The sequence below is a fragment of the Trachypithecus francoisi genome, unplaced genomic scaffold, assembly GCF_009764315.1.
Source record: "Trachypithecus francoisi isolate TF-2019V2 unplaced genomic scaffold, Tfra_2.0 Lachesis_group17, whole genome shotgun sequence".
Lineage (NCBI taxonomy): Eukaryota > Metazoa > Chordata > Mammalia > Primates > Cercopithecidae > Trachypithecus > Trachypithecus francoisi.
The window spans coordinates 43428755-43448243 of NW_022681462.1; the positions used below are offsets into that span (position 1 = coordinate 43428755).

Genomic DNA, 19489 nt, shown 5'->3' on the forward strand with positions numbered 1-19489 from the left:
AGGGAGAGTGAGGAAGAGGACACTGGGGCAGGGGGCCAGGGAGCGTGGGGAAGCCCAGCCACGGGGCCGCGGGGGGAGCAGGATGCCTTCCCCTTGCTGCTTTACAGCGTGTCTGTGCTTTCCTAAGGTGCATAGGTAGACAAAAGGGAAAGTATGCCCCCCAAATGCTGTGTTTAATTTTGTCCCCTTCCTTTTCTTTAAGAGACAAGAAGGAAAAGCGCTTTAGACTTTGGATGGAAAAGAATGTTCTAATTAGTCAATTTTATATGACATTGTAAATCTGTAAATCTGTACTGTTTGGTCAATAAAAAGTGAAGGCAGTCAGTCTGAATGGGCGGACGTGGTGCTAGGGGAGGAGGAAGCAGGAATGGGGATGCCTGGCCCTGACTCAGGGCCCCTCCCGGACTGCGCTTCCTGCCACTCTGGACCCATCCCAGAGAGGTGGGGCACACTGCCAGCCCCATCCTGTGAGTGCTTACGAGTACCTAGGACCCCCTTATATGACTCGCTCAGCCACAAGCAGCTGTGGACACAGTTCCCACCAGCACTGGATGGAAGTTCCCGCCAACACTGTTATCCAGTGGGAGATGAGACCCGGCCCTCCCTGGAGGCCTTAGGGGCCTGGGCTGGCAATTTCCTGCTAGCCTTAAAGCCATAGAAAAAGAAATGATCCCTCCATGTGACTCAGGGTTTGGAAGTGTGCTAGGTTGAACTGCGGAGTGTGGAACGTTTGTGCAATGCTACTCGTTTTCAGGGTCCTCTTGGGGTACAGGAGACAGGCCTGCCACGCCCCTGCTGGGTAACTGAGGATGCCCCTCTGCCTTTTAGAGCCAGCATCCTCCCGTATTCAAAGCACAAAGGAGATAAGGATGGCTGATCAGAAGGCTTCATGAGGCTGCAGGGCCAGTGACACGGGGGTGGGAGCTGCCTCATGAGTTGTAAGCAGCACCCAGGTGGGCTCTGGGTCTCTGAGCCACCCACAGGAAGACTTGCAGTCAGGTGAGCCCTGCCCAGGAGCACCCAGCACAGCCTGGCTGGGTCCCTGGCCTCCAGCTGTGGCACCTGAGGTAGGAGCATGTGTGGAAGACCCTAGCTGGGGTACAGGGAGTTCCAGCCCCACAGAGGTAGGGCACTCCAGGGCTCCTCCCACTCTTCCTGACAACGGGCCTGTCATCTCCACATTTCCCTTTACCTTCTTCAGCGGCTCCCACTCCCACCCAGCCCCCCGCATGGCCCCTCAGGCCCTGGGATGATGTTGCAGGCGCCAGGCTGGGCCCTGTGCTGGGCTGTGGCCTACCCATGGGACAGTGCTGTGAAGGGGAGGAGTGGTCCAGGGGCGGGCAGGAAGGAAGGCACGCTGGAGCAAGGGCTTCCACAAACTCATCCACAAAAAAAGAGAGATTTCCATCGCACCCTGGTACACTACAGGCGTGTGTGTGTGCGTGTGTGTGTGGGTGAGTGAAACAAAAGATCCAGGAAACAGTATTTCCCTTTCCTGTACAAAATACACTCCTATACTTTATAATTCTACTCTGCTTAAGTTCTTTTTTTTTTGCAGAGGGGGCAGTGAGGGACAGAGTCTTGCTCATCATCCAGGCTGGAGTGCAGTGGTACAAGTATAGCTCACTGCAGCCTGGAACTCCTGAGCTCAAAGGATCCTCCCCGCACTCAGCCTCCCAAGTAGCTAGGACTACAGGTGTGCTTGGTTAATTTTTTGAAATGTTTTCTAGAGACAAGATCTCATTTTGTTGCCTAGGCTGGCCTCAAATGCCTAGCCTCAAGCAATCCTCCCACCTCAGCTTCCCAAAGTGGCTGGGGTTACACGTGTGAGCCATTATGCCCGGTCGGCTCCAGTTCTTAATGCTGGTTGATAATCCTCTAAATGGAGTCGCAGTCCATGAATGAGTCTCACTCATAGTTTGCCAGTCCCAGGACTGGGGGATGTGGTGGAGGCTTGGGGAGCCTGGCATAAAGGCAGAGGGTGGGTGTCCTGAGTCTGGCCTGGGAGTCATGGGAGTCAATGGAGTGTTTGAAGAGAAGGTGAGGGGTATGAGTGACATGCACAGACTCAAATCCCAGGACTCCTCAGCAATGCTGTGAAAGGGCTGTCGCTGGCTGGGACTGGCCTTAACAGAAGGGAAATGCACTATCTCGTGTCCTGCGATCTGGGTCAGCAGCTCAGTTGTGTCATCTGGGATGCAGGCTCCTTTCATCTTTCTCCTCCTCCATTTCATGGCTTCAGGTTCACCACTGCACAGTAATGGCCAGAGCAAGAAAGGGACCATTGTGCCCTGTGCCCCCTTCTTAGGCACCAGGAAGACTTTCCCTCTGTCTCGTTGATCAGGACTAAGTCAAGTATGTGTTCTTAGCTAGGGAATGTGATGAGTCTAATGGCGTGGGCAGCGATATCCCCTTACTGGTGAGAGCCTATACCTCTCACTAGTAAGGCCAGTTGGGGAACTCATTCCACAGAAACAGTTTATCATGAGAGAATATATTCTGCTCTCTGCCACAAGGTATTTGCTGCTGCAGCATCTGTAACAGGAAAAAGCTAAAAACCCCCATATACACTGATTAGGGCCTAATTGAGTAAATGAGGTTTTCTCAACTCGATGGAAGATAATTTTGACACTGAAAATACAGTGGACCCACATAACTCCTGGATTCTGTATTTGCAAATTCACCCACTTCTGCTAAGATGTATTTGTAACCCCCAAATTAATACACTTGGCACTTTCACAGTCACTGACATGCTCAGAGCAACGAAAACCTTGAGTTGTCAGACGCGCACACACATTCCCAGCTGAGGTCAAGCAAGGTGACACTCTGCCTTCCTGTTTGAGTTTTTGTGCTGTAAGGTGTCCTTTGCGAGGTCCCCTTAGTGCTGCGTGTTCAGAACCAAACTCCCAAGGGATGCTACAGTGGCAGGAACATGCGCACATCTGTTTGACAGAGCTGTGACTCTTGAGGCATTTTGCATGGCAACTGCCTGATGGGGTCTGAAGCACAGCCCCAGGATAGGCCTTGTCTTGCTTTTCCTTTTTTTTTTTTTTTTTTGAGACGGGGTCTCACTCTGTCACCCATGCTGAAGTGCAGTGGCACAGTCAAGGGTGTCCACCTCCCAGGACGACAGGCATGTGCCACCATGTCTGGCTAATGTTTGTATTTTTTTAGAGACAAGGTTTTGCCATGTTGCCAAGGCTAATTTTGAACCCTTGGGCTCAAGTGATCCCCACCTTGGCCTCCCAAAGTGCTGGGATTATGGGTGTGAGCCACTGCACCCAGCTGTTTTTACATTTTAAGGGTGTGCATCAAAGAGCTATTTTAACACCCATGTTCATAGCAGCATTATTCACAATAGCCAAAAGGTGAAAGCAAGCCCAGTGTGTATAAGCAGATGAATGGATAAACCAACTGTGACACACATATGCAATGGAATATTATTCAGCCTTGAAAAAGAAGGACATTCTGACACATACTACAACACAGATGAACTTTGAGGACATTATGCTAAGTGAGAAAAGGCAGTCACAAAAGGACAAACACGACATGATTCCATTCATATCAGGTACCCAGAGAAGACAGAAAGTAGAATGGTGGTTGCCAGGGACTGTGGGGAGGGAAGAATGGGGAGTTGTTCTTTAACAGGTGCAGAGTTTCAGATCTGCAAGATGGAAAGCACTCTGGAGATGGATGGTGGTGATGCTTGCACGACAGTGTGAATGAACACGAATGCCACTGAACTGTACACTGAAAAATGGTTAGGATGGTTGATTTTGTTATATGTATTTAACCACAATTTTTAAAAAGAGAGAGAGGTATATAGTAACAAGAGAGCCTGGACTTAAACAGCATGCACTCTGCACACCTGAATGCGAGGGACAATCGTTTCCTTCATCCTGAAACATCACAGTGGCAGAGGGAGCCTTCGGGGCATCCAGGTTCCCGCTGTGGGCAACGCCCGCGTGTGTCCTTTACAAAGCCCACGCCTGCCTGGCCTGTGGTGGGGTCAGGAGACCCCGGCTCACGTGTCTGCTGATGACATGAGCCGCACCCATCTTGACTGGGGCCTTTTCCTCTCAGCCTGAAGTTTTTGAGGCTTTATGAAGCCTGTGGTCACCTGAGTACCAGGGAAGAGAAAGAGAGGCAAAGCTGTCATGAAAGCTGGACTAACACAACCCTTTCCTGCAAAAGCTGTAAAACTTTTGATAGCAATCTGCACTAAAATAAACATTTTTCATCATGACCCAGAAAACAAAAAAAAGAGACACAGTAAGCAAAGGAATTTGGGGTTGGCAGTACATGAAACCTGCCATGCTGAAGCAACGCCCAGCCATGCAGAAAAACCTGCCACCAGGTACCCAACCCTGGCACTCCTCCCTGCTTCTCAGCTCCTTGTCTGCCCCACCCCAAACCCACACCTCCCAGCCACAGCCCAGAGCCCTGGCCACACAGACCTGAGACCATGCATCTTTTTGACATATCCTTCACCATTCCCAGGGTGTCAATACTCAGGCAGCGTCTGTCTCAGAACCTCTGTGTGTGATCCCGGTCCCTGCAGCGGCCCCTTTCCCGCCTGTAAGGGGCTTCTAGCTGCTCTGTGTGAGTGAGCAGATCCACTCTCCCCAAAGGCCATCCTCCTTATCTCTTCCCATTCAGAATTCTCTAGTGAACCTCCAGTGCCCACGCAGTTTTCTTTTCTTTTTAAATTTACATATTATTTGTTTTGGGTTATTTTAAATGTGAACATGGTCCTACATTCAAAACTGTCTCCAAGCCAAGAGGTTCTGCTCCCCCGAGACCAAGACACTAACTGGCTGATTGGGTCTCATTCTGGGAATATTCTGTTCACCTGCAACAAATGCACATATGCACAGACACTCACACATGCGTTTTCTGATTTTTCTGCACAAATCATAGCACACTGGGTACACTGGTCTGTGCTTTTACAAATTCTTGGAGCGTGTTCCATTTTGGGATATAGACTTTTCTCTTTTATTTTTTATTTTTTTGAAGATTGCTGAGTGTTTCACTTGGCAGACATAATTGATTTAACTGGTTCCCTCTGAATAAAGGAGTCATTTCCCAGCTTTTCTGTAATCAACAAGCTGCAATAAACAACTTTTATCTTTGTCATTTTGCTCATGTGCATCATTTGTAGGACAAATTCCATCAAGTGAAATTATTGAGTTGAACAGTATGTGCATTTAATGTTTTGATCAATATTGCCAAAGTAATAGAGTCGTTGATGGCAAAGTTATTTAACCTAGAGGTGGCAATGGACTTCAACTGGGAGGTTGCAGACGGACATTGGGGGTCTGTGAGCCCTCAGATTTGTAGGCAAAAATTGTGTGTGTGTGTGTGTGTAGGTACATTTTTCTTGGTGACCAAAGCTATACTCAACTCATAAGAAGGGTCTGTGCCCTCTAAATGTTATCTCACCCACCCAGCTGATTGATCTCTCATCCCTCCTTTCCAAAAGTGAATTTCCCATCCTTTAGAGAGGCCTCTCTTGGACATTCCCTCCTCTGTATCTTTCTCATGGAACGACGTCCCTTCCTGCCCTCTGTGCCATTCCAAATGGTTATGGCTACTACAGCCGACATTCACCATGCGCCAGACAGACCCACCAAACCATCACAAGGGCCGGATGATAGAGGGGCCAGTGAGACCCCCACCTCCTCTATTTGATGGACAGGGACACAAAGGCACAGATAAGCTAAATGGCCTGCCCACCAGGCAGAGCTGGGACTCAAACCCAGGAGGAAAGGTACTGCATGGTGCATGGACTGGAGGTGAGAATAGAAGCAGAGAGCTGGCCTCAGGCTTTCTCAGCCCTGGCCACCCCGCCTGGGGAATTCTCAACAACGCAGCCTCCCTTGCCTGTTCAAGTAGACTCTCTGGGGCAGGACCCAGACCCTGGGGCTTTCTTGAAGTCCCCAAAGGGTTCTAGGAGTAGGAGGACTTCAGAGTGCCACCTGGAGTGTAGTGTTCCGGTATGTGTATATTTGAGAAGCTCTTTGCCCCCACAACACATTTTTTGCCAGCTTCTTTTTCTTTTAAAGCAGTTTTCAAAATAATAAGCATCCTCCAAAAGTGACCAAAGAAGTTTTTATTTTAAGTATCCTTTTGAACTCATGGATTTTACTTTAATTGATGCATTCCAATCCATCATAGCTGTAAGCAGCCGAAGTGGTCCCAGGAGGGACCCAAGTTTGGCCAGCAGGAGCCTGCTGATTCCTTTTGGCCGGACCCGAGGAGGCTTTGGAAGTCTTCTCACTATCTGGTGTGGTAACATCCAGGCTCAACCTCCCTCTCCAAATCTGCCGTCAGCCCTTTCTTCCTGGACTCCAATCTGGGTGTTGTTACCCCCATCCTCATATTCTAGTTCTTAACAAACTTTCTGAAAAATGAAGGAGCTCTGCATGTTCTAGAGAAGAATAGGTTTTAAAAATCTATCGTTAAGCTCCATCTTTCCTTAAGACGTCCTTTCAAGTGTCAGTTCAGCCTTTTGGAAATTTTTTTTTTGACTGTGTGTGTTTGCTTATAAGAAAAGGATCTGCCAAAGTTGTGCTTGAAATCTACTTGCTCTAAATGGCTCGCTGTAATCAAATATTTCTCCACGTTGAGGGCCAGCCCCAACCATTGAAAAATATCTCCTGCTCTGAGGAAATACAAAAATAAGCATTAAAATGGGAAAGCAATTTAGGCCACCAGGAAATTTGGAAAGCCAAATGTGAGCTTTAAGAAAAAGTAAAAACAAATGCTCAAAGTTTTCACACCTATGAGGAATCCAACCTAGACTACTTGAGACAGAAATGAGATCACGAACTCTACCGAGTTTAAATCCACCCGCAGCCCTTGGCTCTGGTCCCTCCTACTGTTCAGGAGGTAGAGGGTGTGGAAATAAGAAGTGAGTGACTTTCTTCTGCAGAACATTGATTCTGCAACACTGAAGCCATTGCAGGAAGGTTCCTGCGACATTTGAGTAGATTCCCAAATGCTCAGAGGCCCCTGGCCTGTTGTGAAAGGCAGGACAGAGATCCCTAAGCCATAGCTGGAACCCAGAGAAAGGAGACCGCAGATGGGCTCCCTGAGACTGCAGGTATGATATCCCCATCAAGGCCCTTAATGCCCCAGGCAGACCTTGGCTGAGGCTCTAGTAGGCCACCCTCTGGCACATTCTAGGAGCCTCCACCTGGCCCTGCCTTTGGCCTTGAAATCTGGTTTTTGGGGCAAGAACCACAAGTGTCCTACATCATGTCCTAGTCCCACCACGCACTGCCTGTGTGACCTCAGGCCCGAGTCCCCTCTGGTACAGTATTACCTCATGGACTGTGGCAAAAATTAAATATGCGAATGCAAGTAACGTGCATGACTGTGTCTGGCCAAGGAAGCTTCTGATGGCAAGAGGGGGACCAGGACCCCTCTGCAGGCACTGACTGGCAAGATGTGGTTGAGGTTTCCTTGCTGTCCCCATGCCTGGCACAGGTGAGCTGGCAGTAAGCAGTGGAAGGTATCAAATGATAGTTCTCTGGTCTTTCCAAGGGAGTTAGAATTGGTGTGTGGACTAAATGAGGCAGTCTGTGTGAATGCATTTAAAAAACTGTAAAGGACCTGATGAATCACTAATAACCAGCATTGTTCATGTGCCAGCATTTTAATGCACTTCTCATAGCTTCTTGGCAAGTGCCTTAAAGCTGAGCCCTGGTACCTTTCTGAAGCATCAGCAGCCCTTGTCACTGGGATTGACACGCAACAGCACAGTTGAGGGGGAGCCAGAGGACAGCGGCTTCCATCCCTCCCGCCCCCTCCCTAGGACAAGCCCACCTTGACTCATTCTCCGGCAGTCTCAGACTAGCCTAGGACTTCCAAAATTCACTTGGATTTTGATTGTTACGGGGGAATTTGCTCCCAGAACTGGTGCTTTAAGAGGTACCAGTTTTGGGAGCAAATTCTAGCTTCAGTTCTAGCTTCTCACCTCCTTTTCCCCTTTTCTCCTTAAGAGCCCAAGAATGCTCCATAAATTCAAAGACAACAGCTGACAACAGCAAGGGGAAGCCTCAGAAGTGAAAGGGTGACGCATCTATGTCTATGTATTGGCCAGTTGTAATACAAGAATTGCTGGTCCCAGAAAGCCAGGGACATAGTTTGGAAAGCAGAACTGAAGTTGTATATCTTTTGGCTGAGCTACGCAGAAAAGAGTGAAGGCAGGGCACATTGGCTCATGCCTGTAATCTCAGCACTTTGGGAGGCCAAGACAGGAAGATTGCTTGAGGCTGGGAGTTTAAAACCAGCCTGGGCAACACAGCAAGACCCTGTTTCTACAAAAAATAAAATAAAAATTGGCCAAGTGTGGTAGTATGTACCTGTAGTCCTAGCTATTAAGGAGGCTGAGGTGGGAGGATCATTTGGTCTCAGGAGTTGGAGGCTGCAGTGAGCCATGATTGCACCTCTGCACTCCAGCCTGAGTGACAGAGAGAGACTCTCTCAAGAAAGAAAAACGTGAGTGAAGTTGTTTGGTCTAGAAAGTTTCTAATACATCATTCAGAACTGAGTTACCCCCACAGACATGAACTTCCAAACAAAATTCACTAAACATAAGAGGAAACAAGTGAACAAGAATAGAAGTTAATGGAAGCCACAAACTGCAGAATCAAGCTATTAAGAGCAAGTGAATGGAATTTTCAGATATTGAATATAGAATGAATACCAACCAGGAGTAATAAAAAAAAATCCACATCTCAACACATGGTATCACTGTTTCACAAACTGCAGAATGCCAAAGACAGAGTGAAGACTAAATACAGCCAAATAAGGAAGACAGATTCCTACAAAGCAAGAGTTCAACGGACAGCTGACCTTTCGGCAGCAACCGTGGAAGCCAGAACACAACAGAAGCATACGGAAAATATACAACATGGTGGAAATATATCTCGGAAGTGCAGAGAGAAAATAATTGTCAGGGGAAATTTAAGGACGTTTTCTAATAAATCAAACTGACTACTACCCACTGACCTTCACTAAAGAGATTACTAAAGGGTGCACTCCAGGAAGAAGGAAAATTATCTCAGGAGGAAAATCTTGGATGCAAGAATATCTTCATGACTCAAAACAGAAAAGAATTTCTTACACTTGATAAAAACATAGTCAATAAAGGAAAAGATTGACATATTCAGCTGCCTTAAAATTACGGGCTTAGTTGATCAAAGGAAACCACAAAGTATGTGAATGCTAGCAGAATATATTTGCAATGTTAATGACAGTCCATGAAATCCACACCATTAGCAAGAATTCCTATGAATCAATAAGAAAAAGAAAAATCTATTTTAAAATATTTAACAGATTAAAAAAATAAAAAACTTTACAGAGGAGGAAATATTAATGGCTAACAAATACATAAAAATAAACTGTATCTCATTGGTAAACAATTTCAGTGTCAATGAGCAACAGGGAATGTCCCACAGCATGGTGTGAGGTTAATTGGGTGAGGGGATGTGGTCCACTGAGGACTCCAGGTCCTTTTTAAAGAGACAGTCACAACTCATTTCAGCCTACTCTGGCCTGATAAATGGGTACCCTGTGGCCAGAACCACAGATTTCTAAAGAAATGTCCCAAATCTGGATTTTCCATGTGAAATATCCTGTTTTAAACATTGAGAACTTATTCAGAATTGTTTAAAAGTGTATATGCCAGTACTGCTTGAGCCAAAAGACACATTCACAGGCCAGACTTGGCTGGGTCCCTCTGTTTGTGACCTCTGCATTAACCCCTTGAATTTTCTAGCAATCGGACCTGACTTTACCGTGACTCAGAGGGGCCAGGCTTCCTTCCCCATTTCCCTCTTGGTTCCCTCCTAACTTCACCTGAACTTATAGCTAGACACAGAAAAGAGATGCCCTGCAAAGGGAAACATGCTCCATACTATAATGAAGCCCCTTCTTTTATGCTTTTATCTTCCAGATATTTGGGTTCTTGGTCTGGACCCTGGTAGCTGCCACCCACATAGTATTCCCATTGCTGCAAGGATGGGTGATGTATGTCTCGCTCACCTCGTTTCTCATCTCCTTGATGTTCCTGTTGTCTTACTTGTTTGGATTTTACAAAAGATTTGAATCCTGGAGAGTTGTGGTAAGAACCAGAAGCATGGCTCCTCCTGGGTGGACGTCCTGGGTTGGGTGAGGACAATTGGCCTTTCTGGGCAGGGAGGGATCTTGGGCTAGGCTCCTATGGAACCAAGACATTTTATCTTAGTATGTTACTACCAGGCCAAAATGAAGACATTTCTCTGCAAGAGTAAATCATTCCTTGTATTCCCCTTCATTGCCTTCCCTGTTAGGAGAACACACAATGCCCTTTGATCAAGCATATTCTGATGTGTTTCCCTTAAATTTTCTTCCTGGTAAAATCCTTGGAGCAACACTGAAGAAAATGCTAGTAGGAAAAAATCAGTCCCATCGCAAGGTCCTATCACAATCCCTGTGACAGGTTATTTCTTCCATATCCCACATGAATTATATGCAAAGTATACACACACACACACACACACACACACACACACACACACACACACACATATATACACACACATATTTATATGAATTATACTCTACAAATAATTTTGGATGTAGATGCTTTCATTTAATAGTACGTCACTAATTTTTATGTTATCGCATAATCTCAAAAAACCATTTAAAAGTGTTTCATACCGAACAATTGAAGACATATTTAAAAGTGCAGAATATTGCATTATAGGCCCTCATGTAGTCATAACCCATATTGCAGCATTATCAAGACCTTACCACATTTGTTTCCTCTAGCCTTTTTCCCCGCTAAGGAATTTTAAAGCAAACCCCAAACATCATGCCATTCTATTCCACACACTTCAGTACATTTCCAAGAAAACCCGCCAACTTTCTCACATTATCACATGTATGCAAAGTAAACAATTCCTCAGCATACCTAAGACAGTATACAGTGGTCCCCCTATCTCTGGAGGACAAGTCCCAAGACCCCTAAGGGAAGCCTGAATCCTCAGATAGTACTGAACCCCGATTATGCTATGCATGCACTTCTTTTTTCTTCTTCACAATTTCACAGATAGACAATTCATTCTTACTGTAGATCTTAACAACCTCAGCACATTTTTTTCTTTCCTTATTAAGTTGAAAGCTTATACTTTTTAACTTAAAGAAAGCACTCTATGACTTCTCTTTGGCATATCCAAATTGCCAGCATCACTACTCTTGCAATTTGGGGCCATTATGAAGTAAAATAAGGATTCTTTGAATGCAAGCACTGCAATGACACAACAGTTGATCTGATAGCCCAGATGGGTACAAAGTGACTAACATGGGTGGCATAGACAGTGTAGACATGCTGGACAAAGGTCTGATTCACATCCCAGGTGAAACAGAGTGGGGCAGTGCAAGATTTCATCGTTACACTCAGAAAGGCACTCACTCAATTGTTAATTTCTGGAATTTTTCATTTAATATTTCCGACCAAGATTGACTTTGGGTAACTGAAATATACTGATCTTTATTAATCTGCCATTGCTTATGACATAGATATTACATTTAAAACACTGTGTGTTTGTCTATTCTCACATTGCTATAAACAACTATTTGAGACTGGGTAAATTATAAAGAAAAGAGGTTTAATTGACTCATAGTTCCTCATGGTTAGGGAGGTCTCAGGAAACTTCCAATCATGGTGGAAGATGAAGGGTAAGCAAGGCATGCCTTGCATGGCAGCAGGAGAGAGAGGGGAGGGAGACGTGTCATACTTTTAAACCATCAGACTCCATAAGAACTCATTCACTATCATGAGAACAGCACAGGGGAAACTGCCCCCATGATCCAATCGCCTCCCACCAGGTCCCTCCCTTGATACATGTGGATTACAATTGGAGATGAGATTTGGGTGGGGACAAAGAGCCAAACCATATCATTATACCCCTGCCTCTCCCAAATTTCATGTCCTTTTCACATTTAAAAATACAATCATGCCTTCCCAACAGTCCCCCAATGTTTCAACTTATTCCAGCATTAACCCAAAAGTCTAAGTCCAAAGTCTCATCTAAGACAAGGGAAGTCTTGTCTGCCTATGAGCCCGTAAAATCAAAAAGCAAGTTAGTTACTTCCAAGACACAATAAGGGTACAAGCATTCCATAAATGCTCTCATTACAAATGGGAGAAATTGGTCAAAACAAAGGGGCTACAGGACCTATGCAAATCCTAAACCCAGCAGGGCAGCCATTAAATGTCAACACTCCAAAATCTCCTTTGACTTCATGTCTCACTTTCAAGTCACATTGTTGCAAAGAGTGGGCACCCAAGGCCTTGGGCAGTTCCATCCCTGTGGCTCTTCACAGTACAGCCCCTGCAGGTGCTTTCACAAACTGGCATTGAGTGTCTGTGGCTTTTCAAGGTGCCTGATGCAAACTGTCAGTGGACTTACCATTCTGGGGTCTGAAGGATGGTGGCCCTCTTCTCACAGCTCTACTAGCCAGTGCTGCAGTGGGGACTCTGTGTAGGGGTGCCGACCCCACATTTCCCTACTGTACTGCCCTAGTAGAGGTTCTTCATAAGGGCTCCACCCCTGCAGCAGATTCTGCCTGGACATCCATGCATTTCCATACATCCTCTGAAATCATGGCAGAGATTCCTAAACCTCAATTCTTGCCTTCTGCATGCCTGTAGGCCCAACACCATGTGTAAGCTGCCAAGGCTTTGGGCTTATCCCCCTGAAGCAATGGTCTGAGTTGTACCTTGGCACCCACTGCTGGAGCTGGGGCAGCTGGGCTGCAGGGTGCTGTCTTCCAGGACTGCACAGTGCAACAGAACTCTGAGCCTGGCCCACAAAACCATTTTTCCCTCCTAGGTCTCTGAGCCTGTGATGGGAGGGGCTGCTGTGAAGATCTCTGAAATGCCCTGGAGATATTTTCCCCGTTGTCTTGGGGCCCCTCATTACTTATGAAAATTTCTGCAGCTGACAGCTTGAAATTTTCCCCAGAAAATATGTTTATCTTTTCTACCTGGTCAGGCTGCAAATTTTCCAAACTTTTATGTCCTGCTTCCCTTTTAAACATAAGTTCCAGTTTTGGACCATCTCTTTGTGAAAGCATATGATTGTACATTTTCAGGAAAAGTCAGGTCACATCTTGAATGCTTTACTGCTTAGAAATTTCTTCTGCCCAATACCCCAAATCATCTCTTTTAAGTTCAAAGTGCTGCAGATCTCTAGGACAGGGGTAAAATGCCACCAGTCTCTTTGCTAAAGTATAGCAAGAGTGACCTTTATTCTAGTTCCCAATAAGTTCCTCATCTCCATCTGAGACCACCTCAGCCTGTATTTCATTGCCCATATCACTATCAGCATTTTGGTCAAAATCATTCAACAAGTCTCTAGGAAGTCCCAAACTTTCGCACATCTTCCTATCTTCTTCTGAGTACTCCAAACTGTTGCAACCTCTGTCCATTATCCAGTTCCAAAGTTGCTTCCAGATTTTCAGGTATCTTTATAGCAGTGCCTGACTCCGGTACCAATTTTCTGTATGAGTCCATTCTCACACTGCTATAAAGAACTACCTGAGACTGGGTAATATATAAGGAAAAGAGGTTTAATTGGTTCACAGTTCTGCATGTCTGGGGAGATCTCACAAAACTTACAATCATGGTGGAAGGCGAAGAGAAAGCAAGGCATGCCTTACACGGGAGCAGAAGAGAGTAGGAGAGGGAAAGTGTCACACTTTTACACTATCAGATCTTATGAGAACTCCCTCACTATCATGAGAACAGCATGAGGAAACTGCTCCCATGATCCAATCATCTCCCAGCAGGTCCCTCCCTCAACACGTGGGGATTACAATTCGAGACGAGATTTGGGTGGGGACACAGAGCCAAACCAAATCACACTGCAAAAAAAAAAAAGAAAAAAAAGCAGGAGTCTGGGGGAGCTGGCCTGCCTCGTTTGCTCATTCTTTACATCTATGTAGTCAGAGAGGAAAATGCTCACCTGATTGACATGGCCATGCATGGCTCTGCTCTGCATTTCCAGGACAGCCTGTACCACGGGACCACTGGCATCCTGTACATGAGTGCTGCCGTCCTACAAGTACATGCCACGATTGTTTCTGAGAACGTGGACCCGAGAATTTACTACATTAACACGGCAGCCTCGGTGAGTGGGCTGGCCACGGACAGCAGTCTTGGCTAGAAGATGTTTAGTGCAGGAGGTCTAACTCTGCCTTGTGCTGCATAGACCCTGAGCCCTCAAGTGAAGGAGCCACATGAGCAGGGGACAGGGATGTGTGTCCCTGTAAACCTGTGCACCCACATTCAGGGGTCCTCTTTTACCTTCTATCGTTCCCACTCCAGCTTTCCTCTCTCTTAGACTCCCAACACTGTCTGCAGAATTTTTTTTTTTCCAAAACACAAATTGGAACAGGTGTCTCTCTCCTACTGAAAATCCTCCAGTGGCACCCACTGTCTTTGGAATGGAGCCCACATCCCTCGGCATGGCTGAACTATTGGGAGAAGAAGAAGCAGGGAAGGGGAAAGCGGAATGCCAAGGTCTCAGGGGAGGGGGCATCAAGGAAGGCCCTGTCAAGAAGACAGAAGGAGGCAGGGGCCACCAGGCAGTTACCCCTGCTAAGATCCCACCAGGCAGTTACCCCTGCCAAGGTCCCTCTGTATGCTCAAGGGCAGCCAGGAGGGCGGTGTAGCTGGGACAGCTGACCATCGGTGAACAGCAGGGTGCCATGCTGGGGACAGGCTGGGCCATGGAGGGCTGCAGGGGCCATTGCTGGACTTGCAGGTTTAGGAAGTTAAACTCACCTGATGAGGAGGGAAGGGAGGCAGACAGGCTGGAAGGCAGCTGAAATATCTAGTGGCCACCCCAGAGGGTCTCAGTGTACCCCACAGAGGGTGGCATTTACCTCCATCTAACCCATGTATGTGTTACTCGTCTCTCTTGCTGCTATCTGCTTCTTATCTCTCAAATGTAAGCTCCATAAGGACAGGAATTTTTGAATATTGTCTTCACTGTTATACCCACAGTTGTTCTTGAAGGAAAGCAGGTGCTTAAAAGATATTTGTTGACTGACTGACTGAATGAGGAGCGTGTGAGTGGACAGTGGGGCAGAGTGGGGCTGGGATGTTTGGAAGGGCCCGAAAGGTGAAGGTGACAGGCCCTACCCTGAGAAAAGAGCAGAGCCATCACACAGCTTCAATGTGGGGCAACGTGATTGTGTTCTCCCCATGAGTGAGAAGTGTCCTCACTTGTCCACTTCTGCCTGCCCTGCCTGAATGGTGCAGCAGATTCGAGGGTCAGGGCAGGCAGAAATGGACAAGTGAGGCCATGAGGAGTCCTGCTGAGGGATGCCGGTGGCTGAGACAAGGGAGAAATGAATGTCCCAAGAGCTAGGCAGGGAAATCAGTAGCCTTTGGGGTGGCTTTGCCTATGGCTGGCAAGGGAGGCAGGAGGAGTCAGGGGCCACAGGCGTCAGGCTCAGGAAGCAGGGCGAGAGGAGGACCCTGAGGCCTACTGGGCTTGTGAGGAAATGTCCGGGGCTCAGTGTGAGCCAGGAAATGCTGGAGGAGGTCTGAACAGTCACAAGGAGCTGAGAAGCGGCCACTCAGAGCGGAGTTCTGGACCAGCGAGGGGAGCTGTAGGAGTGTTCAGAACACAGGTTTGCTGGAGGTGGGTAGAGGAGAGTGGGCCTCAGGCAGGAGGTCAGTGTGGGATACGGGCCCAGGGCTAGAGTGGAGGTGAACCTGCTTCACAGCCAGGTGCAGATGAGACAGAGACTGCAATCGGGGCAGGACACCAGGATGGCCCCAGGGATGCCCTGATGGAGAGTTTCCAGGAGAGGGAGTCATTGGCCAGGGGTTGCTGCCCTCAGGCCAGGCAGGAGGCGAGGAGGCAGCGTCATGCGGAGGCAGGGTCATGGGTGGCCTCCTGGGCAGTGGGGCTGAGGGTCCCTGGGGGGTGGGCAAGAGCCGGCGCTGCTGTCTCTAACAGTCGCTCTCCACCTCCTTCCAGTTCTTCGCCTTCATCACCACGCTGCTCTACATCCTCCATGCCTTCAGCATCTATTACCACTGATGCACAGGCGCCAGGCCAAGGGGGAAGTGGTCCTTGAGAGCCCCAATTATTGGTCCCCAAAAGCAGCTTCCAACGTTTGCCATCTGGATGATAAACCGAAGATCCACTAAAACGTCCACAGGATTAACAGAGCGTCCTTGCAGACTGAGCGATGACACCACACTTTGTTTGGGCATTTAAATTCACTCTGCTGAATAGGACGACACTTTTCTTTCTCCTGGGAAAACAACTGTCTCTTGGAATTATCTGACCATGAACTTGCTCTTCTAGACAACTCACATCAAAGCCCTCACTCCACTAATGGAGAATCCCAGTTCCACTAATGTCAAGTGTTTGGGGATTTTGCCTCAGCTGTGTGTTTCCGTAGAGTAGGTCCAGGGGAATACTCAGTCTGATTCTGATTCTCTCTCTCTCTTTTTTTTTTTTTTGAGACGGAGTCTCGCTCTGTCACCCAGGCTGGAGTGCAGTGGCGCGATCTCCACTCGCTGCAAGCTCCGCCTCCTGGGTTCATGCCATTCTCTGGCCTCAGCCTCCTGAGTAGCTGGGACTAGAGGCGCCGCCACCACGCCCATCTAATTTTGTTGTATTTTTAGTAGAGACAGGGTTTCACCATATTAGCCAGGATGGTCTCAATCTCCTGACCTCGTGATTCACCCACCTCGGCCTCCCAAAGGGCTGGGATTACAGGCTTGAGCCACCATGCCCCGTCTGATTCTCTTAAAATTGAAGAGGTGCTGCCAAGGCCTTCAGATCTAATGCAGATGCATATACCTTGTTCCTAGTCCCTTGTTGAGCCTGCGCTAGGGAGCTGTGGTCCCAAGTTCCCTGGGAGGCTGACAGGGTCAAGCCACCCTGCCCACCAGCCTCCTACTTCCCCTCCCCTTTCCTCTGCATCTTTGGGATCCAAGGAAAATCTGCATGAAGCCAATTTTGAGGTAGATTTGTGGGGAAAATAAATCATTATATAGTTAGACCTGGGTATTGAGGGGTGGGGAGTGGGGAGGGAAGGGCATAGCCTGCTCCTCCATGTGTCTGATATCTCAGAAACTGCACAGCTCCCGGGCACCTGGGTCAGGATTCCAGGACTCCACCTCTTAAGGACTAGACGGTGCCTGGTTCCTCAGAAAAGACCCCCAGGGAGGAAGGCAAAAACATTACATCCATGCATTCTTCTGCCACAACCACATTGGAAGAAAAGCCTGCTGCATCATCTCAGGGAGGAGTGAAGGACTTGTGTCCCAGGGACCGTGCTCCTCCACCTGCACTCACCCTCCTCACATTCTCTTAAGCATCCGGTGGCCCTCCGAGGCCTGGCGGAATGGTGGTGCCCACAGGGTTGGGCCAGGGCTCACCAGGACCTAGATGGGCAGAGTTGTGCACATTGAAATATTAAATCAAGGTGCTTGGTTCTAAAGTAAATGTTTTTCCAAAGAAAGCTGTGCTCTTCTGCTGACCCAGACGAGTGGGGCACAGCCCTGTAACTGCACATGCCTTCTGTCATTGGGAATGAAATGAATTATTATGAGAAAGGGACTTGTCCCAACTGGTTTGAGACCTTACAGTTTTGTATCAACCTGTTTCCCCTCCTGGGGTTTGCGGGGGCAGGGACAGAACTACAGGAGTCACGGCAAAGAAAATTCTGGCTTCACTACTGCTCGCTCATTTTCTGATCACTCTGATACTTTTTTTATTTTTTGCAACCTGATTCCTTGAAAAGCCTCCATGTGTCTCTCTTTTTGTTACCTGGCAGCTGTCTAGGATGATCACTGTTTATTATTTACTAAGTAGCCACATGCAAATAAAAATTGTTTGTATGGTAAAAAGGAGCAGTTGGTCGACTTCATCTTGTTGGTATCTGGAACTGGCCATCAGGTCCTACGTGCTGTCAGTAATTTCACTAAAAGCACCCCTTGGAGCATTTCACAGCCTAAGTTCTCCAAGGGTGGGACCCCAGCTCCCCAGCCACCCAGCCTTGCTTCTAGAGCAACAGCAAAGGGAGGTCACATTTGTCTTCAGGGCTTTGGGTTTATAATGTCATCTGTTCTTCAGTAAGGACAGTTCGGGTGCAAGTTCCAGAAACCAAACTCACACAGCTTAGGCAAAACTGGGAGTGCACCAGTAGGGGCTGGGAGAGGTGAAGAGGGCTCAGTAGGAGAAGAGCTGACCCCCGCATGGCTCTCTGCTGCACGTTGGCCATTGTCTCCTGCCACACTGCAAGGCTTGTCCAAGTCTCAGCAAACACCAGCCTCCCATCCCCTGTGCAGACACTAGAGGCTCATCCTGGGCCCCCAGAGTCCACCTGGAGCTGTTGCAGTGCTGCTGCCTTTCTGTTTGAAGGGCAGCCCTCCTCTCAGTGCAGGGGTCTCCCCAGGCTCTTATCTTCTGGAGGGAACACCCCGAGCCTCTCCACAGGCTCCTCAGGGGCTCCAGCAGAAGTGGACTCTGACGTGAGCTTCACAGGCTTTCTCCTTTCCAGGCTCTGCACCCATCTTTTCCCCTGGGCTTCCCAGGATCCTGCACCCGTCTTGTCTCAGGGTTAGCTATGGGAAAACTTAGACCCGGACATCCCACAACCATCTCCTGAGGCCTCAGCATGTGTTGGGCACTGGGGGTGCAGTGCTTTGAGACACAGGGTCCCACTAGCCACACCAGATGCCCCACACTGAGCAAGCAGCTCTGACGTGCAGCTTTGTCCAAAATAGCCAGAGGCTCTGCTTTAGCCAATAACTGGGCTATGATCTTTAAAACATGGAAAAGCACAATAAAGTGTTAAAATTTGAAAAACAAACAACATCCTAATCTCTGGGGTTGGCTGCAGAGAAACTAACAGCCCTACTTCCCACCCTAGAAGGAATCTGCAGGGAAGCACATCTCAGTAATAACTAGAGGCTGGACTTGAGAGTCAAAGGCGAGCTCCTGTTCAAAGGGAGGGGTTGTGAGGGAGGATTACCAGCTTCTCCTCAAAATTTGCAGAGTTCAGATTCCAGTATGTGCTGTTAGATTCACTCAGGTGGATCTGATCCTCCACGGGACACCAGCAGGTGATGAGCTGCCTTGCTCCAGAGCCTCTCTTGCCCACCATCAGTCATCTCCAGTGCTGCACGTGCCTCTGTCCAAGCCTGATTCCTGACACTGTGCCTACCCGTCACCCTCCATCACCTTCTGGGCTGGGAGAAGGGTGTGATGTTTCCATGGTGATGCTGGACTACCCCTGTGCAGAAGCTTCATCATCATAAATTTTACTGATTCAGTGGCCCAGGGCTCCGTGTATAGGAGTAAAATGGGATTGTAAATCCCTCTATCTCCCATGTATGTTTGTGTTCTCAGAGAAGGAATGTTGGAATTAGTGGCAAAATACCTGGGGTGAGTCAAGGCCC

At 47.9% G+C, this 19489-nt stretch overlaps 1 protein-coding gene across 3 annotated transcripts in view; it reads left to right on the forward strand.

The window, feature by feature from the left end:
* Positions 1 to 17938, forward strand: part of MALL (mal, T cell differentiation protein like) — a 35109-nt gene extending 17171 nt beyond the window's left edge. For 2 of the 3 annotated variants that reach the window (XM_033175489.1, XM_033175488.1), the window contains exons 2-4: positions 9965 to 10132; positions 14064 to 14186; positions 16050 to 17938. In XM_033175489.1, coding sequence (XP_033031380.1) covers positions 9965 to 10132; positions 14064 to 14186; positions 16050 to 16112 — 354 coding nt within the window. In that variant the 3' untranslated portion in view covers positions 16113 to 17938. The remainder of the gene's footprint in view (positions 1 to 9964; positions 10133 to 14063; positions 14187 to 16049) is intronic. The other variant, XM_033175490.1, reaches the window with a different exon arrangement.
* The last annotated feature ends 1551 nt before the right edge of the window (positions 17939 to 19489 follow it).